Source organism: Eutrigla gurnardus, assembly GCF_963514095.1.
Source record: "Eutrigla gurnardus genome assembly, chromosome: 10".
Taxonomy (NCBI): domain Eukaryota; kingdom Metazoa; phylum Chordata; class Actinopteri; order Perciformes; family Triglidae; genus Eutrigla; species Eutrigla gurnardus.
The window spans coordinates 25,889,329-25,915,406 of record NC_139924.1 but is presented as its reverse complement, the minus strand read 5'-3'; the positions used below and the strand labels follow the sequence as shown (position 1 = coordinate 25,915,406).

General features: G+C 45.6%; 1 protein-coding gene across 1 annotated transcript in view; it reads right to left on the bottom strand.

Moving 5' to 3' along the window:
* Positions 1-26,078, bottom strand: part of robo2 (roundabout, axon guidance receptor, homolog 2) — a 146,457-nt gene that overhangs the window by 10,525 nt on the left and 109,854 nt on the right. The window contains exons 9-23 of the mRNA XM_084020157.1: positions 23,561-23,766; positions 22,520-22,601; positions 22,102-22,267; positions 21,855-22,021; positions 20,621-20,742; positions 18,754-18,985; positions 16,013-16,137; positions 15,763-15,934; positions 14,647-14,835; positions 13,780-13,806; positions 11,177-11,219; positions 7,301-7,428; positions 6,275-6,547; positions 5,262-5,387; positions 1,313-1,472 (exon numbers count right to left, since the gene is read on the bottom strand). Of these exons, the coding sequence (XP_083876283.1) occupies positions 1,313-1,472; positions 5,262-5,387; positions 6,275-6,547; positions 7,301-7,428; positions 11,177-11,219; positions 13,780-13,806; positions 14,647-14,835; positions 15,763-15,934; positions 16,013-16,137; positions 18,754-18,985; positions 20,621-20,742; positions 21,855-22,021; positions 22,102-22,267; positions 22,520-22,601; positions 23,561-23,766 (2,218 nt within the window). The remainder of the gene's footprint in view (positions 1-1,312; positions 1,473-5,261; positions 5,388-6,274; positions 6,548-7,300; positions 7,429-11,176; positions 11,220-13,779; positions 13,807-14,646; positions 14,836-15,762; positions 15,935-16,012; positions 16,138-18,753; positions 18,986-20,620; positions 20,743-21,854; positions 22,022-22,101; positions 22,268-22,519; positions 22,602-23,560; positions 23,767-26,078) is intronic.

Genomic DNA, 26,078 nt, shown 5'->3' with positions numbered 1-26,078 from the left:
TAGGACATAACTGTTTTAATCTGCAGCCATTAAGAGCAGCCTCAGATTTACAGTGCACGGGACTCTTCATTTGCCAGATAGCCTATTAAAGGAGATGACTCTCCCACTCTGGAGGTGGGAGGAAGAGGACACAGCACACACTCACCATCACTTAAACAAGCCTCTGATGCCTCACATCTACAGCAGAGTGGATTACACTACATCACATGTTAAAATGTGGAATGCAATCAGTGTATACACTATAAACTCAAGCAGGGATTATTTTTGCCTCAAACAACTCTGACAGTTTCTTTTTATCGAACTCAGAGTGAAACAACACTGTGCTTGTATAAAAATCTGCCACTCTGTCTCCTGCTTTTCTCTTTATGAAACAATGCAATTATCTTTTCCCCCCCATCCCACTATGGAATTCAGCAAATACATTAATCTGAAACCATCTGTGTGTCTACACGCTACTAGCAGCAGGAGACTGCTTGCACATTATTTTTTTTTTATCCTCCATTTATTTCCCAGTGATGAAGCCTTCCCATAGATTGGAGACACGATCAGCAGATAGTTTGATCGGCAGCCATCTGTATAAGAGTGTGTAAGTGAGTGTGTGTGTGTGTGTCTGGAGACATTTATATACATTAGCACATTAATTAGCTGCAGATGAAAACATACCTGAACACTTTGATTGCACAACTTGTCTTTTTTTGTTCCAGCGAGCGAGACTAGATTCTCTGGCAATAAGGAAGCTAAGTGCATACACACCAGAGACAGCAATCTCTGTGCAAATTACTATAAAAATACAGAATATGAATGTGAGTAATAAGAAATATATTGGATGTCGGAGGGGCTTATACCGGAAATTGTTAGAAATGGTCTACAATGCTATTCTATTTTGTGTGTTCAAATGTTTGCTGCCATTTTTAACACTCCTACGTTTATGAGTAAGTTTAGATGCCCACAAAATAACATTTATAATGATATTTTAACCATTTACCTACATTTCTTCTTTCTAAATATATATACTAAAAGTGAGACTAAATAAAAGCTGTGGAAAAGGAGTTAGAAAATTGACCATGAGGTTTTAACCGTCTAATTACACGAGTCACAAATGCACGATTTTTATTCAAAACTGAAGATATTGACAAAAAATCTGAAATCTCTTGGCCATATCCCATTAATTTGTGTCAGTTTGCTCCCTCCTCTCAAGTCGGACAATGTGCCAGGCTTCTATATGTGATAATGAGGCCAACATAAAGCCAACATAGCACTGAACATAACCGAATAATGTGTTGATGTGTGTTTAGAGCCCTGGTAGACCTACCCTCCTCCTTCATGGTGCTCGTTGGGATAATGGTCCATCTCAGTGCCGGGGAGCGGGTGAATAGGGGGAGGGGGGAGGGGGACGTTGGCCCAGTTGGATCCGTTGGCTTTAGTGGGTTTGGATCCAGCCTTGGTCTTCTTCTTCTTCCCTCCCTTGCCACCTACACGAGAGAAAGAGTGCATTTAGAGACACAGGCTTTGAAAATTAGATTGTAAAAGGAAAATCAATTAAAAACGAATATACAAGTGGGATGGCATCGCAAACGAGAGGCGCTGCTTTTGCCATGTGACAAATGTGTAACCAGAGGAAACTCAATTTACTCCAAACACGCTGCTTAGATTACAGATCAATTTGGGCTCCGTTTCAACATAGCCTTAGAAAATAGTACACGAGTTCAAACACAAGATTTCAATGGGCTCCTGCCTGTCAGCGCTTACATAGAAAAGCTCAAGGTTGGCAGATGAAAAGCTCGCATCCATTGATTAATTGGCTGAAAAGCCTCAAATCTCCATAGAAACAGGAGAGAACGGCAGTAAACGAGGTTGAGGCGGACCTTTGTGCTTCACCCATCCCTCCGTGTCCCCTTTCACACCGGGCTTTGGGTTCCACAATGAAATATTTCACTTCACAGCATCATCATAATGAATGGCTTGTGTAGTGTCAGTGTGTCCCTAATGGAATTCACTGAGAGTCTATTACTACTTTCATTTCTTTTATTACACCGGAGAGCCGCTAACCCCATCCATTTCCACTCATATCCCTCCAACACCGGATTCTCCTCCGTCCCATCCATCTTTATAAATCTGCCAGCCAGGTCAATACTGGGTTTTATACGATTTGGTCACAGTGGAAGAAACCTATATTTCTTTAAAACGCATTTGCTCAAGTCCAAATCTGTTTTTAAGTCGCGGCATATACAGCACACACATATTCCTGGAGGCTAGGACGACTCATCCTGCAATTTAAAATCCATTTTCTTCTGCACCTTGGAAACAAAAACATAAAGAAACCTATTTATTCACACAGACTTGATGATTGTTCTAAAATTAGCGAGACATTAAAACAATTCCACAAAGGGACTTGTTCTTGCATCTCATCTCATGAATCCTGTACTGTAGCATTAAGCATGGTGGTTACTCTTACACCTCTTGGACTGTGCATGTGGAGGAGAAGCACGGAGACAGACTGTAGAGTATTTGCATGTGTAAATCCATTTGTGGCCGTGCTCCTCTACCAGTAAACACTTAACGTCTCAATCCAGGAAGCAACTCAAACTGACGTCACCGGCCACACAGATTAGTGGAAACTCTGTTCAACACATTTGTATCTGTCAACTGTTGGTTAGTCTGCGCTGCCAACGGCCTGTAATCACTTTTCCCCAGTGCCACAAAAAAGCTGCCAATACTGCAACTTGTGCAAAGTAACATCATGCACTCGAATGTAATCTAATAAACCGACTTGACTCAGGCACAGTAAAAATCAAACATCATGAAAACAAATGTATATTTTCATGGGAGCCAGATGGCAGAGACATGAGAATCTGTACAATTTTAAGTTACACATATTCTGATTATGCTCCTATTCTGCGTCTTTTACCCAGAATGAGAACAGAAGCACATAAAAAATGAGCTCGGTAACAATGCTGGGGCACGGGCGTAAATATCACGCATGAGGAGGTAGAAGTGGTGTCAGAATAAGATTAATAAAGAATGGAAGTCATAAAAGAAACAACTGTAAGCCCAAGGCAGGCAGCGCCGCAGTGTACGTATAGTCTGGAAGTAATTGGGTTTCCTAATCGCACCTCTGGGCGACGCTTGACTTTTTTACCAATAAATGGTGAGTTGACGTGATTGTTCTATCATCCTTAGTCTCTCCACACAAGACCAGCCATCAATATTGTAAATGAGCCTCTTCCAGGGAAATATGGTCTGGCAGTGGAATTACAACAGCTCACCCCAAATATGAAAAATACAGAGAGGGATGCTGTGGCTAGGAGCTATACAGGAATTACACAGTGAACCCGTCTCCTCTGACAAAACTGGGCCTTTCTTCAAAGGGTAACTCCTACTAAATATAGATTTAGCGTTGGGTATTTATACCCAAGGTTTGGGCGCTCCCAGCATATAACTGCAGGGCTGCATAGCCTTGAGCTTGCTGTGTTTTCATTGGGTGCGTCAGTGCTGAGGGGGGAAAGCCACAGAGAAGACTCTGCCACCAGATATAACTTATGAGTGGGAGAATCATTTAAAAAAAACGACATTTAAATAATTAAAAGTCGTGTATCATCACCTTTTTTTTTTTGAAGCCGAGTAGAAAAACACCATATTACATAATGAGGTGACATGCAACGTATAGGGAGAGTACGTCAGGTCACACACAACAACAGTACATAATCATGGACGCCGTGGCTTCATAGAGTGTGAGTTCAGGGTCTCAAACGGAAAATAGGAAACACCAGCTCCGCGTCTCCCCGACACTAAGAAGGTTTTAATGAGCAGCTTCATGTCCCCAGTGGAGATCCATGCTGCCATAAAAGCTGCTCTATTTCTGTTCCTTTTCATCCTGCTCCCCTACTTCCAGACCTGACATTCATTATTCCTTCCATCTCCTCAGAGGAGGAACAAGGCACTGCAACCTCAACACCCCCCCTCTTCAGTTTTTAGTGCTTTTCTCCTGTTCGATATAGCAACGGGTCTAATGAATGTCACATCTTAATGTTAATTTATTCACTTTTATAGCAGCATAAATACATTTTTTTTTTTAACCTGCTTATTATCTATTTCAGTCTTAAATACTATATATATATATTTAATGTGAGGGTAAAGGTGAGACCTTAAAACTATATATCAGATGTCATCTACCTGTCTCCTTCATGATACCAACATATTGTAAGCATCTATACTTTTTCCTTTCACTATAACTCCATGAAATCATTTTTTTGGGAGGAATTATTTGCTTTCTTGCCCAAAGCCAGTCCAGCTGTTTCCACTCCCACTCTTTATGCTAAGCTAACATGCTACATGCTAGAGGATGTGAATAAGTGTATTTCCCATGATTTCTTTCCGTAGCACATTCTCTGACATACTACACTGTGCGAGCCACTTCCTTGTTAATGATGGTTCTCTCCCAGTCGGAGCGCTCAGTGACCAGCGCCGGCTGTGGCGAGGATGTGCCGGTGAGGCATGGCCACTTTACCATCCTTCTCCCCGGCCCCACTGTGTGCTAGAGCATTGAATTACAGGCCAGTTAAGGCAGTGGCTTGTAACTAGATAAAGGAGGAGAGTATAGGGGAGGCAGGCAGAGGGCTGCCTTGGTGTCCTATAAATGACATTGTAATTCTCTGAACATGGGTTTTAGTGTAGTCATCCACCATTAGGGGAAGAGGGAAAAAGGGAGGTATTTTTGCCACTTTACCCAGCCAAGCATCTCTAATGGTGTGTGTGTGTGTGTGTGTGTGTGTGTGTGTGTGTGTGTGTGTGTGTGTGTGTGTGTGTGTGTGTGTGTGTGTGTGTGTGTGTGTGTGTGTGTGTGTGTAGTCCACTCTGTCTGAAAGACTCCCTCTGCCCCGTCTGCTCATTCAAACAAGGAGGGACAAAGCCTTTATAAGGACTGGCACTGATGGCAAGGACCCAGCATTAGCACTTGCAGCGACATAAATGGTTTCTTTATGCTCCAATAAGCTGTTGACTCATACAGTAGACGCTATAGAGCACCATATAACTTCCATCCAGCATTTAAGCATTCACATGTAACGAACTGGAAGCAGTGGGGACTTGAGTGAGCAAAGCATCTCTGGTGACAGCGGGGGACTGTGCAGATTTTTGTTTTCTCCTTAGATGTCGGGTTAGTACATGCAAATAACAGATCGATAAAGCAATTAAGACATAAGCCAAGCGGCAGAGGCCCAGAGGATGTCCCCGTTGTGAGACTCTCCGCTTCGTGAACCAACCTGAGAGACTGCCGCTTCGCTCTGAGCTGTTGTGAGAGCTGGTGGTGCTGAAATCTTGTGATTGGTTGTGTGGTATTCTATTAGACAATCCTTCGGCCAATCGGTAGTCGGGAATGAAAAGGAGGGCTACAGTGGGGGTTAAAGGGCAAAAATAACAGTGGCATCAGGTGATTGGCAGTTAGCACAAGCACATGCAAAACATGCAGTTAGAGCATAAAGCAAGCAGGACATATTCAGGATTCATACATTCAACAGGGTGCACATATTCAACCTTCCATTCACGTTGCCTGGACACGTGTTGAGGTTTAAAACCATCTTCAATGATAAATAAGTCAAAAGAGGAGAGTTTATTTTAATATTTGCCCGCCTTCAGATAGATATAATCATACATAATCATTTTATGATCTTACTTCTTAAATTAATGACGGAGAGATTTAGAAAAGTCGTTTTTAAAGATCCACACATTATAGGGACTATGCAAAAACTACAATTAATCTTTTTCTTTACAGAATGGTGGAAAATGAGGTCATAAATATGTATTAGAATACAGCAGAGCAATGCTCATTACACTTAGAGTATGAATCTCCACTCGGCTTTAAAAAAATCCTCCATCAAATCCGCGGTAATTAATTTGGATTATTTTCTTAGACATTAGTCAAGCCAACATGGATCGGCAATTACTCTGAAACTGGAGGAGGAGGGGGAACGGTGCTATCGTGCAAACCCAGCTAAGGAAACGGACGGATGACTTAACTGCACCGAGATGTTTATTCAACCTCGGAGGTTGACCAAGATGATGTCTGCTCAGTGAAAATGACTCCTTTTTTTTTTTAAAGAGAACCTCCTTTCAAGCCACAGAGGGTTGAAGGAAAACTTCAGAGTGGTGGAAAAGTTGAAACTGTAAATGTGTGGCTTGTGATCTTTTGATGTTTCTCACAGGATGAGAATGATCTCTCGTTGTACAAACACTCAAAAGGCACCAACATCTCCATGGAATCGCCGGTGTGGCTTACTGTTGTTGCAGGAGTTCTTGTCGGGCAGGGAGTACCCCAGATTGGCCATCTCCTGCTTGGCCTGGAGCGAGGCCTTCCACTGGGCCTCGGGCAGATCCACGGCCAGCTCGTGGATGCTGCTGGAGTGGAGAATCTGGGTGGTGGCGTAGGGAGTGGCCTGGGATGCCTGGCCGGGGCTGTTGTAGTTGGCTTTGGTGGTGAAGTCTATGCTGCTGTAGATGGCTCCATCAGACAGCATGGTGCCTGTCTTATCCCCTTGGCCGGTGGGGAGATCTGGAAAATGGGAGGAGTTGGCGGGTTAGCTGTCCTCTAAAACAAATGTTAACCTTGAGAGTATTTAAATCAACACTTGGACCATCCCTGAACATCAGTGACAGCATGTGGTCTTGGAGCGTTGTAGTCTTTTCAGGTCAGAAACACTTAAAAAGGTTATTCTCATAAAACAAACCTCATCCCAGTTAGATGTCCCATCCCCCCCCCCTCCACATGTGTGGATATCTCACTCCCCTCCCTCCTCTGTTCACATACGTGAGGGACATTGCTCTGCATGTGTGTGTATATAATGACTAAGGGAGGGAGGGAGGGAGAGGAAACAGCAAGCAGACTCTCTGCATGGCGCATGGTTTGCAAGCCCAGTGAAGGGGAGATGATGTAGAGCCACGGCGGAAGTGTCCGCATCTGCGCCAGTCAAGCTGCGCATGTCCTTCACGACTGGCTGCTCGAGACCATCCTTCCACACACCCACCCATCCACCTCCCTCCACCCCATCCTCACACTCTCTGAGGTATGGGGCTGTGACACCAGGCTGGACTGTATGCCATTACTCAAGCCCGGTGACACCCGTAGGCCACCGCCCGTTAACGCTGTAGCTGTCCTCTGAAGTGATATATACATATATACACGCATGCAATATGCATATAAATATATATATATATATATATATATATATATATGTGTGATGAACAGAGAGGGGAGCATCATCGTTCATCTCATGTGCTCCCTTTGTGAAAGCACCAGGGCACTCACCTCCTCGCCCAAAGTTACTCAGGTCGTTGGGTCCCCCCGAGCTGCTGTTGACAGGCAGGCTGGTGGCCGGCCAAGAGTCCGCTAACCAGGGGTAACCCGGGTCACTGGCGTTCAGCAGGCCCGGCCGGCTACAAAGAAACACAGGAGAACACACGGGCTGTGAATTCACATTGATAACAGAGCTTTTTGTGCAAAAAAAGAAGAAAAAAACACCCACAATGCCTTATTATGCATGGTTTCTATCTGTATTATGTAAATAATAATAATCAAACATATGTTTAAATGTTATTCTCTGCACAATAACGTGTGTTTGTGTAAGATAAGCTCGCCATAAGCCAGTGAAGCTAATGAAACACTTGTGAGAGATAGGGAGGGGGAATACCGTACGGATACATTTCCTCCCTCACAAAGTTTCCTTGAGGCCAACGCAGCCCTTTATCTCTCCGTTTCTCCTGCTGTGTCTTTGTCACATTCCCTGAGTTATTAATGCACACTGCCGAGACACTAATGCATGCATATGCTCTTTGCACACACGTGCAGCAGCGCACGCTGACATCCACACGTATGCATTTCCTCATTCATTAACATCGTTGCACGTTCTGCTGTGTTTCCCCCATCAACCCCGTGCTGCGATGTCCAGACAGTCTAAATCTTATTTGATGAGACGTCAGACCTCGGCCCGAGCATCGCCACTTGTGGGATGCCTGCCTGGGAGAGGCCGGCTCCATTTAACAGGTGCTGTGTCCCTCCTGAGGGGGCGAGAACCATAAAAAGCAGCCATTAAGACTTTAACCTGTCATGGGTGACTGCTGGGAGGCCATTAGGATCACTTTACTGTACAATCACGTCCGAGGCTCGTTACCACGGATAACACAGATGGAGTTAAATGAGAGATTGGGTTTTAAATGTCTTTGTCTGCGTGTCACTTCAGTGAAAACATCATAACATACGTTATCTCCATTGACTCTACTTACTAGTTTAGTCCAGTAGAGGAAGGAATCAAAATAAACACATTTTAAGCAGACAAAAGAAAGAAAATGGGTGTATTTTGCCGTCTCTTTTCTTTATTTTACTGTGAGAAATGTGTGAGATATGGTGAGACAAGCACCACGTGATGAAGAGGATTGCCTTCTCAGAAACACAGCACACCCCGCTGTCAGTGCCCGGCAGTGCTGTGTGTAGCCGACTACAGATACACATGTGCGCTCCGAGGAGCCCGGCTGCCTGGTGGGGCTTTTTTGTCTCAGCTCCGGAGGGATGACGTGCTGCCTCTGAGGGACCGAGACAGAGTCAAGCCCCGAGGACAAGGACAGGTAATGGGTGTGCTGCAGTGAGTCTCTCCCTCAGCCACAGGTTCTAATGAGAAGAAAGGGGGGGGGAGGGAGGAGGTCCAAATGAACTGCAGCCCTGCCGAGCTAAGAGCCCTTGCTGTGGATCCTGAATGCCAAAACAGGCCCTCGGGGGAGACAAGTCATTCAAATTGATGGCTGTGCATCAGACATGTGCACTTTTATAGGGTAATACATCTCTCCCGTCCTTCTACCTCTGTTTCTGGCTGCTATGTCCCCCCGCTGCCATCATTCTCTCTCGCCATACCATCTCTCCCTAACCCTATTTTAACCCTTTATATACACCAACACATCGTCTTTCTGTCCCCACCTCTCGAGAGCTTAGCATCTGTCGGACGGATAAAAGAAAGACTGTTGAATGAATGCACCACAAATGCACGGCGTCTAAAGTCAAAGACCACGCCCTCGCCTTGTCCCACTTGTCCTGTGTGCTCCAGCCAGTCCTCCCCCCAGCCCACTAGAGGAAGACCATTTGAAAGACAAGGAGCCGACAGTGGAAATGGCTGCATCGTCCTTGTGTTTATCACACAGCAGTGTTCCAGCAAAGTATAATTAGAATAAGACTGATTTCTTCTGGGGCTATTTGTTTGTATATATGTTTGTGTGTGTGTGTGTGTGTGTTCACGGCATCGTACATCTAATGAAAAGTCAACACCTAACTTTTAATCCCTGCCCGACCCAGGATGGATGGCAACCTTGGCAGATAAAGTGTGATTTGGAGCCTTCCCTCTTCCCGTTAGATATTACAGTTACTTGTGACGGGTATGAAACCATAAATACTCCCTTAGATGCCTGACACTGAGCTTCACATAAATAAAGCCAAGTGAGAGATATTAATTCCAAAGCAACTTCATAAATCAGGTGTTTATGGTCGTACAGACTAGCGAATGGAATTTGGATTAAAAGTCTAGACATTAGCTAATGCTTAGAGCGATGGGAAACGCAGATTACTTTCTAGATTAACTCTCAAGGAACATGCTGTCGTTTAGCATTCAGATGGTGGGCTGTAAAGCAATCTCCATAGCAACAGTGTTAGTGAAACCTGTTCACTGCAATGCTCATCCCCATCCTCCCTGCCTATAGGAGTGAATCTTCTTTGCTAAAATATTGATTAGTGCCTGGATAGGAAGTTATTACTGCCTCCTAATTAACATCTCCCTATTGGCAGGGGGATAAGAAACGAGCCCTTATCGGCTTTTATCAATTTCAATTGAGCAGCCAAAGTCAAATCGTCCAGGTCTACCAATCTGCAGCCTATTCATCTTCCATGAATCATTTATTTTGTGATCGATTAAGTGTAATTGTTCAGTCAGGGCAATTTGGCAGGAGCCAATGAGAAACTGCAGACAGACGCGGCTTCATTTGCTATTGTCTAATTAATGCAATAAACATCTCGTGTAACAAATGGACACATTTTTTCCTCCGATACTCCTGCCACGCATCCCTCGCTCTCAGGGCAGATGGGCAAGTCCCAACATCTGGGATTTGATGGCACTAGAGTGACTAACGGATCAGAGGCTCGTGTTCCAGCCTGCATCCCGTTCCAGCGTTGCGAAAATTGTATGACCGGCTAAAGATATGACAAATATGGAGCGCCACAAATACAGACATTTCACATCCCATTCGCTGGAGAGAGAATCAGAACCGCTTATGTGGAAAATTGAAGGAAAAACACTACAGCAGAAAGTAGATGAGAAAAGGCATGGCAAGTGGCGTGGCTAATTCATTGAGAGCGTGCTGGCAGCTCTCACAACAATATAGAAAATTGTCCACTATGGAGTCATATGCATAGAGCAAAAGGGGGGGAAAAAAACTCTGCAGGACAGACACATTCCCAAAAGCCCAGAGACACACAGGGTCGGCTTTAGTTGGCAATCTCTCCATGAGTGTTTGAGATCTGGAGGCTTTACCTAGTCAGGTGTGATAAGCAGTAGATAGAAAGAAGCCCTGGATTCTCAAGGGAGTCTCTTGAATACCCACAAAGGCTCAGTAACCGGTGTCATTGAGATGTGCCCTGTTCTCTGTAGCCCCTCTCTCTTTCACTAACACACACTGATATGGAGCAGGCTGTACGGGGGTGCAAGCGGGGGGTACCTCCACACACACCTCTCCCCTGGGTAATTATTTTTACATTATTACATGTGCTCAGATCCCAGCCGCCCACGCAAACTGACAGGCAAATTTATCACTCCAGAGGGCTTCTGGGTTGCCGGTAGCCAGCAGCGGAAGATAAATGACAAAATAAAAGCACTCTCTGCTTAAATTGTTTCTGTTAATTCTGTTGAGGAGATTTATGAGTTCATCTATCGATGCATGAACGGAGATGTGGGAGAAATGTATATTTGCACGCGGGTTTGCATGACAGGCACGCAAACAGTTATTGGTTATCTATCAATCTATCCGCCGTTTATCAGCGTTAAAATCAAGAGCGTGCGTTGTCGTGGAGGGGAGACGTGAAGAAAGAGTAAAAGAAGAATGATAGGGACATTTTTTGATATTGCAGTTTTGCTTCTGCAGGGACACTCACCTCCCATTGCTCATCAAACCGCCATCGACTCTCTGGAATGTCACTAAAATCAGAGAAGAAAGAAAGGAAGAGGAAACAAGTGGAGGGGAGGGGGGGAGACAAAGCAAAATATTACGTTTTTCTAGAATATTACAGTTGCAATCAAGCAGGATTCATTCCCACAATCAAAACCAGACACATGGCGGCCTCAGTGTTGTCCAGTTTGCCCTTGTGCTTCAACAGCAATGTGTTCACAGCTAGATGGTTGATGGATTCACTAAGGGATCCCTCTGTGTCCAACGCCTTTCATGAAAATTAAAAAAGTGCAATGATGAGAATTGCATATTGCTTTGCTTTGCATAAGTGGAGACGACATGTGCTCCTCAAGGACAAGATGCCTGATGAGAGGCAAAACTCATTTCATCTTTCTTATTTTGCTGCTGAGTTATTATCAGATTTGTGATTAAATCTCAGCCAAAAAAATGATTAGAAAAGGCAGAGGGCTCATTAATCACGTTGAGTTTTCTATCTTGTGAGCGTGGAGGCTGAGTTACTGATCCTTGGGCTATAGCAGGGCTCTCCAGAAGCCACGCATGTGGCCCCCGTTCTATTACGGTGATCTATAGATAACAAGGGTCGCTCTTTGTCAGCGGCTAGGAAAACTCCATGGCTCAAACTGAGGGACGGCTGTGAGAGGATCCATTTTATCTCAGTCCAACGAGCGTGATGACAAAGCAGCAACCGGAGCTCTGAGCATGTAAGAAGTTCAATGGATCACAGGAAACACGGGGAAGCAGTTTTGGAAATCACCTCATACCGATGGGGGAGGGAGGGAGGGAGGGAGGGGGGAGGAGGTGGAAAAAGAGAGCTGGTTTACTCAACAGAGAAAAGGAGAGCTGTTAGTAATTTAGCTCATTTGTTCCTCAGATGGAGATTAAAGAGAGGAGGCTGAACATTCCTCCTCTCTTTTTCCGTCTCATTCAGGTTGATTCCACAACAAGCCCCGGCACGGGCGAGCGACGGGGCTTTTCTGTGGGTGACGTAGGAACACAGATGACAGGGGAGCGGAAACTACCACAATAAATACAGAGGGACGTTAATGCATCGTCAACATGACCTAAGCTCACTTAATCCAGCATCCTCTCACATTTAGGATCGTTTTAGGAAGAGAAAACACGTCTAGTGTGCACGTTATCACAGTTTATTTACTGCATTATGGCAGCGAGTGGAATTAAAATACTCGCTGCTAAGAAAGCTTTTTGCCCAGATAAAGCCAACATTGCGGGTCTGCCTGAATAAAACATAACTGTGACAGCTCCAGGCAGAGTTTGCATCCTTTATTCCGTCATAGCTAAAGCCATTTCTCTTTGTTCCGCCACCAACAAACTTGCAGCAGAGGACCGTCTGTGGTTTGAGGGGAGGACTGACAGGAGGAGGAGGAGGTGGAGGCGAGGGGGGAGGAGGTGCAGCAGGGGGAAGGCCTCTGAAGTCCCTATCTGTGCTCAGGCACATTTCTGGGCTGCTGTGGAATACTTTAATGTTAGCCAGAGTGACACGGTGGCATAGCCGTGCTTCTCGCCTCCGTCTTCCAGATAAGCACTTTCTCCAATATGAATACAGATTAATCCCCTTTAATAAGCATTAAGGGGGGAGGGGCCTAATCAGTGTATAAAAATTCCATCAAATCTCACTCCTGCTGGACGTATGCCTCGACAGTGTAGTGATTTAGCTCTCCTGCTCCGACAGCTTTAGGAGGCCGACACTCTCGATACATCAGCTAATTGTCGATACAGAGCAGCGCTGGAAGACTCTTCTGCTGCTATTTCAGTCAAATCACCTACTTCCTCTCAGGTGTGCCTCCAATTTAACTTTCACGAACACATTAATGCGTTCCATAATCTGTTGTTACAGCTGCTGCGGAAGGCCCAGAATAAATTGGGTTTTTGGCCACAGGGACCACATAGCAAGACTTCACAAAAAAATAAAATATATTAGTTAAGGTTGTAATCCAGGAAACTGATCCTGACTCATTCTACTATAGTTAGCAGTAAAGAGGCCCCTCTGCATGGTTTTCAGTCCACTCCATCCACAGACAATACAACTCTGCTGCACCCGTCAAAATGGCTCTAGTCTACCGACATGCATGTAAATCACATACACCACCCGGCTGCCTTACTGGCACCTATGGAGAACAGATGTGTGAATTACAACACAGTCCCGAGTCTTAAAAAGAAACAGAAAGATGAAAAGATCATTGGGGGAAGAGGAAATGGGCGGTGTCACCCTGCATCACAAGATAGGATGAAGACAGGATGAAACTTCATTCAACAACAGGTCACACACACACACACACACACACACACACACACAAATACAACACAATAAGTAAAAGCAGTAGGTTCGGCAGGAACAAAGGCTGGAGTCTGCAGGGCTCTGATCATGGCCAATAGCAAATTTGGATTTCTTTCCACTAAATGAGCTTCTCTGGTTGGTTAAATTGCCCTCGTTGTTATGAAGTGGTGATTTGCATTAGCCATGAGCATCAGATTAGCATACAGTATATATACTGTAGGCTGGGCAGGAGATGGACGGGGCATTAAGGAGACGGGACAAATGAACAGTACCTGCAGGGGTGAAGGTGAAGGACTGAACTGTAAAACAAGAAGACAGAGAAGTAGTGCGTTAATAGCCTGCAGAGAGAAGCGGTGCTTTCGGGGTATCTGCACCCCGGCGAGGGTGGGGGTGAGGGGGGGGTTAAGACCACATGGCCAGTGCAGAGCGACAGCCAGGAAAGCAGCCGGCTCGGAGGCCACAGAGGAACCAAAGAGAACACACACAAACACAGAAATGTAACAAACAGAAATGAAGAGCAAATTAACCAGACCCGTTTTTTTTAGTAGCTGCCAATACAAGTACTCTTTTGGCTTGCTAAAATGAAGAATAAACAAATAAATATGTGTTTATCTTGAATTTTGAAGAAGTAGCTGGTCCACTAATGCGTCGGTTCATGACCGTTTTTTTTGCTCGCTAATTAAAATTGTGTTGCGTTGGCAGTGTAGTTGTAACTTGACGGTTGCTTGTATTGACTAGGGAGGGGGGGGGGGGGGGGGGGGGTCACTCGGTAAGATGTCAGGGTCAGTGTGTGGGAGAAGAGCTGGGCAAACTCCAGCTTCAGTGACCAGCAGAGAGTCCAGCCTGCCCACTCATCTTATACCACCCCGGGCTATGAACCAACACCGTGGGTGGATCTGTCAGAAACACGCTGTAGCCCTCTGGAAATGATTCACCCTGACATCTGTCTTCCTCTTGAGCTTTAACACCACAGCAATCTCAACTTCCACAATCTTTCATCAAATCTGCACTGATTAGGAAGCCTGGTATTACAGTGTTATACATCTGATTGAATGGTAGAAGGATTTCAGATTGTTTGCTAAGGCACAAGAGCAGAATGTGACTGTTAGCTGAGCACACGTGACGATGAGGAGTCTAACCTGCGTAGTTGCTCAGGCCCTTCCTCTTCTTTCTCCGCCAGTAGAGCCAGATGCTGAAGCCCATGAGGATGACCCAGCAGGCGCCTCCGATCCCGGCGATGAAGGCGGGCTGCTTCACCACGTCGGTGATCTGTTCTGTGATGCTGTTGTTGCGGTTTCCGTGTATGATCACGTCCCGGAACTCCTTACCTGAGTGCACAGACAGGAAACATTAATGGGATGGCGACGGGAGATAAATATCTGTGTGGTTTTTGCATGTTTTCCTGCTTCAAGGTAGGACCGAGTTATCACAACCGAAGGGCTTTTTCACCGAGGAGGATATGACACCTACAGATACATCAAGACAGGGTTAGGGGAAGATTAAGCTCCAAGAACGGAGGGTTGATGAGTTTCAGCTGAGGTATTGACCAAGGGAGCGGGACACGGATCTGCAGTCTGAAGGATGTGCAGTGAAATATAATGTACAGACTGGAAAAAAGACAAAGCCTCAAAGCGTATAGCAAACCCCCCAGGTGAGCAGGTTGTTTGCTCAGCTCAGGCCCTAATTCACTCCAATGACGGTAAAACACACCATGTGAAATGAGAGCAGAGGATCCTGGTCTGTATTGATCTCCGATCGCAGCTCAACCCCGACAGGTCTGCATGACACTTTCTCTCAGAGCACGGTGAAGCACAGACGCACTCGTCAAGTGCACACGTCATGTGTGCATGCATGCAAAGCTGCACAAATGCTCCTCCATCTTTTCGTGTAACCACACACATCGACTGGTGCATCCGCAGACACACACACACACACATACACGGTGTTATAACGGCAAGCTCGGGGCTCTGCTCTCGGAGATGGATTATGTGAGTGACACTGGGGAAATAAGAACATGCTACAGGCCAAGCCATCAGTTATGGGTCAAATCAGGCACAATGTGCCTCAGCTCCACATAAATCAAAATGTGGTCAGGCCAAATATTAAAATAGTAGTATTTGAACAATATTATCCATTTGGGAATTCCTAGAAATTGATGAAATTCACACTATTTGTTCTTCGCTGAAACCACAAAGACTGAAGTATAATATTCTTTGAGAACACACAAAAAAAAGAGTTTTATGAATCCTTCCTACCGATGATAATCGACTGAGGTTCACTCTTGACTCCAACCCCGGCACTTGTGCTGGCAGCGACCTCCACCCGGTAGACCACGCCCACCTGCAGCCCGCCCACCACCACCGAGCGAATGGCTGCATCCACCGTCTTATTCACGTGGAAACGCGTCTCGTTCCCGAGACACCAGATCTGAAGAAAAATAGAGAGTCTTGTGATTCCAAGTGGCTTCATGTGAGTTCAGAGAGACTCCAAGTGGCTGAGGCAAACCTTGTATTCTTGGATGATGCCGTTCTGGTGGTCCGGCGGCGGGGGATCCCAGGAGATGCTGATGGAAGTGCTGTTCTGGTTTCCCACAGTCAGGACTGTTACCTGCTGAGGAGGAGCACTGGGAGCTGGAAAAGAGGAGGCACAACATAACCAGGTCAACCATCAGATGCACTCCCCTGCAGAGAGCATTTAGTCCCTCAGAAAGAAGAAAACCGGCATGCACAGCAGTCATGTGTTTGAACAGGAGCTCATAAATATGTGCACATACACACAACCACACACTTTTTGCAGAGGAGTTTTAATTCTTCAGGGATGGCACAGGTGGCTGAAGGCTGTCAAGATGTCTCATTAGAGGGGGGATTTACATGAAAACCAGGGCAGGTCTGACACGGCTATAGCCTATCTGTATCGTTTCCCTGTGATTTAATATCTCCTCCTCCGCTCCAGCCTGGTGGATTTGCTCAGACAATACGGGTATTGATTTGTGGAACGACGGCCTGGCACAGTCGGATATGTGCTCTCAGTCGAGCAGCGAGCGAGCCAGGGTGGCACGCAGGTCAACGGGCTTATAGGATGAAGGAAATATGAAAAACACATTTTAGACTGAAGAAAACGACGTTCCGGTAAACATATTGACCGACTGCATCGATCAGCCGGATGAAACTAAAGCCAGTAGGTGAGGATGAGAGGGAAGTTTCAGAGTGAGGTACAGCTGAATGAACTGATCTATATCCACAGACTGACAGAGAGTGGATAGAAACAAGACAAGCTTCTCTAAAGCTCGCTCTGTTGTTATCCTGACGGCAACGATCCTCTGACCCCACATGGGGTAACGGAGGGGAAAATAAATAACAGTCGGCCCGACTGGAAATAACGTTTTAAAAATAATGTTTTCTCATTTCCGCCGTGGCTGGCAGGGGGAAGCGGCACCGCGGCGGAATACTGACAGGTCAATTACTCCCGGGCTGCCTCTCCCTCACCTCGCCTCCGTCCAAAATGGCACGTGTCACCCTGTAAATCTGTGCTCATCCCTCAGCGCGATTGGTCACACCGGGGGCCCCCAGAGAGCCAGAAGGGCCCTGGCATGGCGGAAGATGAATGGGTCCGATGATGAACCCAACACCTTGGCCAGATTAGAAACGATCTAGCGAGGGAGCATCTGATCAACCGTCGTGCTTCGGGGGCTCGTTACATCCAGGTGACAAAGTGCGGGATTGGTTTGCGTGGCAGCAATCAGCCACAATGTCATTCAAAGTTAATGCTATGAATGATTTAGCAGCTTATTATCATGCATACTTCGGCTAAACAATACACATTTTTCAACAGAGGCCCCCCCGGAGGCTGTCCTAATAGAGCCATTAGCGGAGTGATGTATGGCGGGCAGGAATGTGACCCCCTGTCTCTCACGCACGCACAGTGCGCCCGCTGCTTGATGAAGGAATACAAACATATCATATCCAGCCCATGCAAAGACGTGGGTAGTGTGGGAGGAGACCTGTGGACCTTCCCGGGAGACATCCATCACCGTGGATGAAGATCTGTCACCACACGTGAGCGCTTAAACAAACATCGCTGATTTACTTCCTCCCTAAATAAGCAACATTTGACATAAAAGACTTGTGTCTGAATGTGTGACCCTCCATCCACCTGGACCTGCTCTGGGGATTCTCTAATTGTGTTAGCTAAGTTTTAATCACCCTCTGGTCGAGACTTCTCTATCCATCTAGCCGCCCTTCATAATGGTCCCAGGGACCCGGCGGAGCCTGGAGCTGTGTGTTTGACGGTGTATCAGCTACGACCAGGCAAGGCAGCGCCGCTGTGACAGAAATAGAAAGTGGCCGGGCTCTCTGAAGGGGAACCCAGGATGCAGATAGAGCCGGAGCAGGGAGCCTTATCAACATTGGTAATAGCTGGGACATGCAGGGTCCTGGAGGCCTTGGGGGAGAGGTGGTGGTGGTGTGCTGGCATGTGTGTGTGTTAGTGTGTGCTGGGGACAGCTGTAATGTGATGGCAGTTCCACTACAGCAGTGCGTGCTCTGGCTGGCCACTGGAGATACGGTCCCGCTGAGAAAAGGGAAAATAAATGGGCCTGTCACACAGACAGGATGTGAACTGTCTCCTATACATGCAGGCCTAAATACGCCGTGGCACGACGGGCTTTTGTCTCCAGTATACGGAGTGTGTGTTTGTCTCGTTGTACACATACACTCTCTGAGTCTTTCCTTCGGTCACATCATCATTTTATTTCACACACGAAGGTTGAAGCAAGAATGTCGCAGCGCTGTTGGACTGGCTGCATTTTTCTACTTTGGCATAGGTAAAAAAATGGTATATTCATCCCTGTGTGTGTGTGCGTGTGTGTGTGTGTGTGTGTGTGATATTGTCCCACACTGCTCCGTGGCCTTGTCAGAGCCTGTATGAATCAAGCTCAGGGCGACAGATCATCTTTGCAGGAGGAAGTGTTTGCTGTGTCCAATCACAGCTCAGGCCTGGTGGCTGCCGGGTGATGGATTAGAAGAAGTTTGGCGCTAACACCACCAATCATAAACAAATAAAAAAAAGCACAGCAGGAAGGTCAGACGGACAGACGGGGCACAAACATGCAGCCACACATATACAACGCTTCGACTCTCCGTGTCAAAGGGCGCCTGTGATATCACGACAGAAAGCAGCCTGCGGGGTCGTGTGTCAACCGTCATCTCACAACAGTTTGAATCACTGTGTTGTGTCTTTTTCCATACCTTCCTCCGTTGTCCGTGCCGTTCTGGATTCACTGTCCATGCCCTGGAACTCGTTGAAATACGGCCGGACCTTGATCTCATACACGATGCCCTTCTTGAGCGCCGAGAGGACGACGCTGCGCTCCGAGGGCACCTTCACGTCCTGGGTCTGCCAGGGTCCCGGCGAAGGCAGTCCCGAGGTCTGCCTGTACAGGACTCGGTAACCCTGGATGAACTGGGACTGCCGGTCCACCTGAGAATGAAGAGGAGATCATCGTTGAGGAAGAGATTGGTCGATGCGATCTGGGGCCTGGATGTTTTTTGGCAAAGCATTTCACCCCAACAGGATTGCATTTATGACACTTTAGAGCCCGCTACTCATTTAATGGGCCTTTTATCACCAACTATGACACACTTAGCTCAATTAACACCCTGCTATTACCTCACACAGCCAGCTCCAAGCCCAGAGTGTTCCCTCCTAGATTAAAGACTTACTGTAATGCCACCTTAAAGGACACGTGCATGTCTCGTATCTATAATAAATACTAACTAGTGACACCCCCCCCCCCACATCCCCGATGGGCTGTGACTCTGTGAGAATGTCATGCAGCGACACACACAGGCACCCTGGGGAGAATACACAACAGAGGTGATAACAGCAGATCCGGCCCATAGAAGAGAGTGTGATAGCAGACCCACAAAGGACCCCTCCCTGGAAACTTGGACCCATTTAGCTGCAGAAAAGGCTGGATTTATGCGGAGGAAGAGCGGGCGCGTAACTCATTGTAATGGCTTGTTAACAGTAGAAGAAGTGAGCGGGGCTTTCAAGTGGGATATTAAGCAGCTGTTTTGCGCAAGTGTAGCCGGAGTAAATCAGCAAAATGGATCCCCCGCTCGGTGCGTGACTTTTATTAATGGAATGATTTTGGAGCGTTAAAGCTCTCTGGGAGTGGCCCCTCTGTTTACTGAAAGGGCCCCTGATTGATTAGGTAGCCATGTTTTGTGTTGATTGTACATTACAATCATAAAGCAATGCTTGAGCATTAAATTAGCGACCGAGTCTCGGGGTGAGACTTATTACAGGGGTCAATAAACATGTCACCGGGAAAACGGCTAATGTGGTTCATTTGGAAATGGAAACAGGCTGCCTATAACTATAAGTGTATAATGTAAATACCTGCATTTGAGTGATTCATAGCACCACAATCAAAATAAACACATATAATATGATATAATATACTGTATTTAGCCTTTTTGTCCTCGCTGACATCGATTAAATGGAAATAGCTGTAGCTGTTTTTACATTTTCCCATTTAATAAAACGGACTAATTCAGGGACATAATGTTATTCTTGTTGATATTTGCATATGCATGGTGGAGGAGCAGGTGTGTGTTTAAACGGTTTGCCTGCATGCGTAGAAAAGAAGATTAATGCATCATCTCATGACAGTAAGAAAACACGCATTCAGTTCAACCGCAAACATTAATTCCAATCAAATTTTATCTGCGGGAAGTCTTTGTTTTAAGAGGGAAGCTGCTGAAGACATACGGAAGATTGATGAACAGCCAGATGTCTCTGACATCCACTTTGATGGTTAAGAGAAACCATTTTTCAGCTATTTGATGTTCGGTTACTTTTAAGTCAGCAATTACAGTATTTCAAAGCCGGAGTCTCAGGAAACAACCGGACTAAAATTCCCTGACATAAAACAAACGCTAGCCTCGAGGTGCTCCTTTTTGGCTTCAAAGACGGATCGCAGACGACTTTATGATTTCATTTTTTTTACAAAAATGAAAGAATGCAGAAAGATAAGAAAACCACGTATAAAGAGCTTGAAAAAAAAGTTAAATATGCAAAACATGCAAAAAAAAAAAGGTGATCTCTTACCGTCCACGTGACCTGAATGGTTGTGGGACTCAGAACAACCGGGTTGTGCAGCCGAACGATGACCTCACCGAGCTCCTTCTGCACGTGTCTGTGGTCGACACCCTGGGATGGAGGGCTTATATCTACGAGAGAGCGAGAAAGAATAATGAGAAACAGGGGCGCTTGGAATCAAATCGTACACATTGGTTTTCACAGAGTTCACTCAGTTGCTGGAATAAACCTCGCTTCATCGCCGTGAGAAGTGGAAATTGTAAAAGAGTGACTGAATAGACCAATCGGCCTCAACAAAGACGGGTACGCTGGGCCATCATGACTTCATCTGCATTAAAACGACCTCGTTCCATGTTGTATTGCGGCTCCTGTCGGCTTTGAAGAAAAGAAAAGTGGACTTGTGCCGGCAAAGTTCTTTAGATGTGTGACTTACTGGAGCCTGACTGATGGACCGCATGAAGAAATGAGCTCTGAATGCATGTTGAATGGGAGAGCAACGGACACGATGACACTCGTTTTCATTTCCCATCTCGCACATAATAAACTCCAGTGAATGATAGTGAATGTGGTTGAAGCCACATTTCAAACTATTTACTGAAAGGAAGCAAAAAAAAAAAAAAACCCAGCAAGAGGAAAATATATTTCAAGCAGACAACCCTACAGGGCCATGAATCACAGGCCACATTAATAGGGCAAGACAAGCCAAACACTGTTAAAAAGAAGTGAAAAATCAATTTGTCATCAATGCATGCCATTGTTAATAGACGCCTCTATACATCATCTCAAGGCCTTCGCGTCAGCTCACCAGAGATATGCTGCAATTCATATTGACTCTACTCTTTTTTTTTTTTCTTTTTGGCTTGCGTCTGACAGAGCTTGGCCAAATGTTGCTTTTTGTTATTTATTTTTATCATATCAGTGTAATCTGGAGACTGTGGTCTGTCCACTGCAGTAATCAAATCTTCTTTGGGGTTTTGGAGGCAGTCATTTTCTCCCTTTATGATCATTAACATAGCAGGGAGAGCAACTAACTCGCTTAGGCCTTCCAGAAGTAGACATGCTTATTTTACATAATTGCTAAAGTGTAGCCTTAATGAGCTGGAAGCTCGGATGGAGGGTTTGACCTCTGGGAAGTTCGGCAGTGTTTCAGTGGAGCTATTCACTGCAGAAAAAAAGGGATTATGACGATACATGTCTTCAATAAACACATCAATATAATGAATTCCTGCCGTGGCGATGTTACCTTGTGTTCTGACGGGGTCCGACATGGGGCTCGGGTCACTCAGGCCCTGGCTGCTGACGGCCCGGACCATGAACAGGTAGATGGTGTTGGGACGGAGGCCTTTGATGGAGAACTGGGTGGTTTTGACGTGATCTGCTACCGTTTGCCAGCTGTTGCTCACCGATTGACTACAATGGAAATAGAAAAAAACATGATTTTTCCTTACATGCAATATGTTTGAACATCAAGTGTGTTAACAAACACAAACCTGAAGGCTTCGATGACAAAAGAGGAGACGGGTGATGCTCCAGCCATCCCGGGCTGCCAGGACAGGGACACGCTGTTCTTGGTGACGTCGGTCACCTGAGGTTTGGACGGCGGGCCTGGGAGTTCGTTCTCATCGTGGGTTTTCATGATAATAACTCCTCCTGATTCTGAACGGAAAAAAAACCATCATGAAAACTGCTGATTACATCATCTTGTTATCAGACTCCTAAACAGCCGATGGGAGCACAACCAGGGATTTTATAACTGCTATATTATATGTGTATATCGTCTCACATGCTGCCTTTTAAAACCTATCTATTTTTATACTTAGATGTTCCATTGTTTGTCATTCTGTGGACAGCAAACGAAGAATGCCATTTATTTCCTGTACATATGATCATAAACTCCTTGAATCTTACCTTTGACTTCCAAGAAAGCACTCCACGATGTTTCACCGCTGGAGCTGGTGGCCACGCACGTGTAGATCCCAGAGTCTGAAATCTAATAAGTAGAACACACATGCGTATATATATATATATATATGTATATGAATACAAATCATTTCACACATCCTGAGAGCAGAAGAACTGAATACACGTTCCTATCGCTGAAACAATGAAAAGTGACGGGGCGACTTCATGAGCGAGCCTTCTGCTGGCCAAATGGTGTGTCATTTGTGAGTGGCTCAGAGTGCTGACGCTAATTTCCTAATGAATTCTATTTTCTACTCACCACCCTTCCATCAGTTTTCCACTCCCCCCTCCTCATCGCCCCACTGTCCTGGCGACCACAACAAAGACGGGCTAATCAATTTAGGGGTGGGCTGCTGCCGGAGCCCCCTGGACCGATGACAGCTGGCCTGTCTCTCCATCCCTCTTAGGAACTTTGCTTGTTTGTTGTGTTTTTTTTTTTTTTTTTTTACTTCCATTTATTAAATAACATGTCAGCGCTCGGCAGCTTTGTCAAGCGTAATAGATATTCCACCGAGGCCTCCGGGTGGGGAAAGCAGTACGTGAGCTTTTTTAAATTTAATCTACTCTAAATGAGTGTGTGTGTACACACATGTGTGTGTGTTTTATACACGTGTGTGTGTGTGTGTGTCTGTAAGTGCATACATGTTTCTATGCTACAGCTGGAGTCCATCCAACCGCTGCACAGCTGAGCCCAGTTGCCACTAAGTGATACTATCAAACAATAAAAAATAATCAATGCTGCCTATTCATCTCTTTAAGAGCATTATAGAACCTTGGACCTTAAAATTCATGCTGAAGCCATACTGAATCCTAACAAAGCTCGTCTCCTGCAGTGCCGAAGGCATGCCCGTAAGATACTTAACCAAGGCCACAAAACAGAGCGGCGACAAAGTGAGAAGCAATTAATGGAGCCGCCCTGGCAATCGACAATTACAGTTAAACTCTAGTTATGGACAACGCTACTGTGATATGACGTCGGGCCGTTACCTTGATGCTCTTGATCTGCAGGCTGCCGAGCTCCTGCAGGGACATGCGGGCGTCCTTCCCCAGCAGACTGACCCCGTCCTTCAGCCAGCTGACGGAGGGGATGGGGTCTCCTGACGCCTGGCACTTCAACAGCGCCACGCTGTCCACCCCGAGCGTCTGATTGGATGGGCCTTGGCGGATGATGGGTGGCGGCCTGTCGGTGAGCACTGTCATGTGAAAGAAGAAAAAAAAAAAAATGTGAGATCCATATGACGGAAATCTGCGTTCACACGAGGGCGCCCGACTGTAACAGAGTGTCAGCATTGATTATAAAATACACTAGGGGTGGATGTGGGTATCTATCATAAAGTAGACTATTTTCTCTGCAGGTCTTGTAATTGCACCACAGAACAAAGACCATATCCTGTATTTCCAGGAAGCAGGGGGAAAACAGCTGACTAGTGTTTTCTAGTGCCATTGATGTGGCGGAGGGATGCTAAGCAGTTTCCAGTTACTGCCCGGTTCGCCTTCTTTTTATACTCTCCTCTCGACTCTGTGGTACAGTTTGGCGGTGAGACTCTTGCCTATTGACTCAGTGTGGTTCAGATAAATACTTCATTATGTGAACCGTGGGGCACAACGAAAGGTGAAACCTCCTCATATGAGGTGTAAACAGGAACCGGGTCGAAATCTGAACAACAAATAACCAGATAAGACGGTGCTTTTATGTTTCTTCACTAATTTGATTTTAAATTAATACTAATTTGTTATAAGGTGCCAAAAAAAAAGGCCTGTGGGTTCCTTCAATGAAATAGTGGGTATGTCAGAGGTGATCTCAGAAAGAGTTAGGACTCCAGCACGCGGGCAGTTTATATATTTAGAGTTGAATAATGTGGAGTTCCCCTGGCATCACAGAACCCACATTAATTAGAAGGTATGGATTAATGATGTCAGACCTGCAGGGGCTAATTACCAAGTCTACCTCGGTAACCTTTCAACACATTATCACATCCTTGTTTCCAGCCTTATTTTCACTCTGGCAGCTACATCTGAACAAAAAAAAGGAAGTGCGTCCAAGTATAACACTTGTGCTTGTTTTATAGCACAGCAGCTGGCTTTGGGTCATGTAAGACGGAAAGAGAAAAACTCTCATTATCTACCACAAGACAAATGTCGCACTTATTTTAATAAGGCTGTTTCACTTCTTGTTTTAGTCCTCTGGATTATTTGAACATTATTAGCTAAATAAGAGTCTTATATTCCAATAATTTCCCCGTTCCGAGACGACAGTAAGCTACACAGGCATAACCAAACGGGGGGTTTGATGTGCCTGACGTTTGTGTTGATGGACTGTCAGAGTGACAGAGGGAGGAGGCAAGGCTCAACTAAAGCCTTGGGTCTCTGGTTCAGGAATTTCTCATTACAGATCTCCTTGAACTCCACAGACTGTTGTGGGAGCTCAGGGCAGTAAATCACACGGAGACTGCGGCAGGTGTGGCCATGACCTGACCGTGACCTGGACCTCCTGTCCTCTCTCCTCCCATCGTCTCCTTTCCTTTAAGACCGGCCTCACACACCCTTTCATGTCAACACGCCTTTTTGCTTCATATTCCACGCAATAGAAGTCCTATTTCGGTGCTTTTAATCTTTCTGCGAGCAGGTACTTCAGCAGACATATGGACGGCCGTGGATCTCGCCATCGCAGCAGCTGAGCAGATTAGATGCTCCCACATAACTCATTTCACGGAAACCCATTGTCACTCACTCACTCAATCTCTTTCTCTGTGTCTCGTTCTCTCCACTCACTCCCTCAGCTCGCCCACTCACACAAGGCTGATCATTAAACTTGAAGGAACTCAAGGGCAACGCTTTATTTTTTCTTTCCGAAAAGCACAACTAGAACATGTTAATTATATTGTGTCAAGATATATATATATATATATTGTGTTTTTTACGGCAAAAAACATAGTAACTCAAGGTCATGGCTACACTGACATCTCTGAAAGTGAAGCCTGCACATGCTTGTGGTATACTTTATATATCACGAGAGTATCACGATATATCGAAATATCGATATATCGTGATACTCCCTGCTGTGATACACTGGCGCCAAATCTTGGAATTTATTAATTTAGTTTTCTCCTTCAGATACACAGATATCGTGATGCATATCATAGATGATTTCAGGCAATATATCATGTAATGCAGAATCGTGATATCGTTATCGTGGGCAAAATATCGTGATATTCTCGTATCGTGGGAAAAATATTGTGATATTCTCGTATCGTGAGTTCCTCTGTGATTCCCATCCCTACTTCACAGCTTTTTAAAGGCCAAATTCCCATCTAAACTCAGCAAGGCAAGAATTACATTACAGTAAAACCTTGCTAAACTAAATTCAGATGTCACTGATACCGATATCATTTGTTTAATGCATATTGAAAGTACGTTTCTGTGTTTTTATGCACGTTTGCAGTGGTGCTCAGGCCTGTGTTGGCGTCCTGACATGGAAGAAGTTACGCATCAGGTTTTTTTTCCT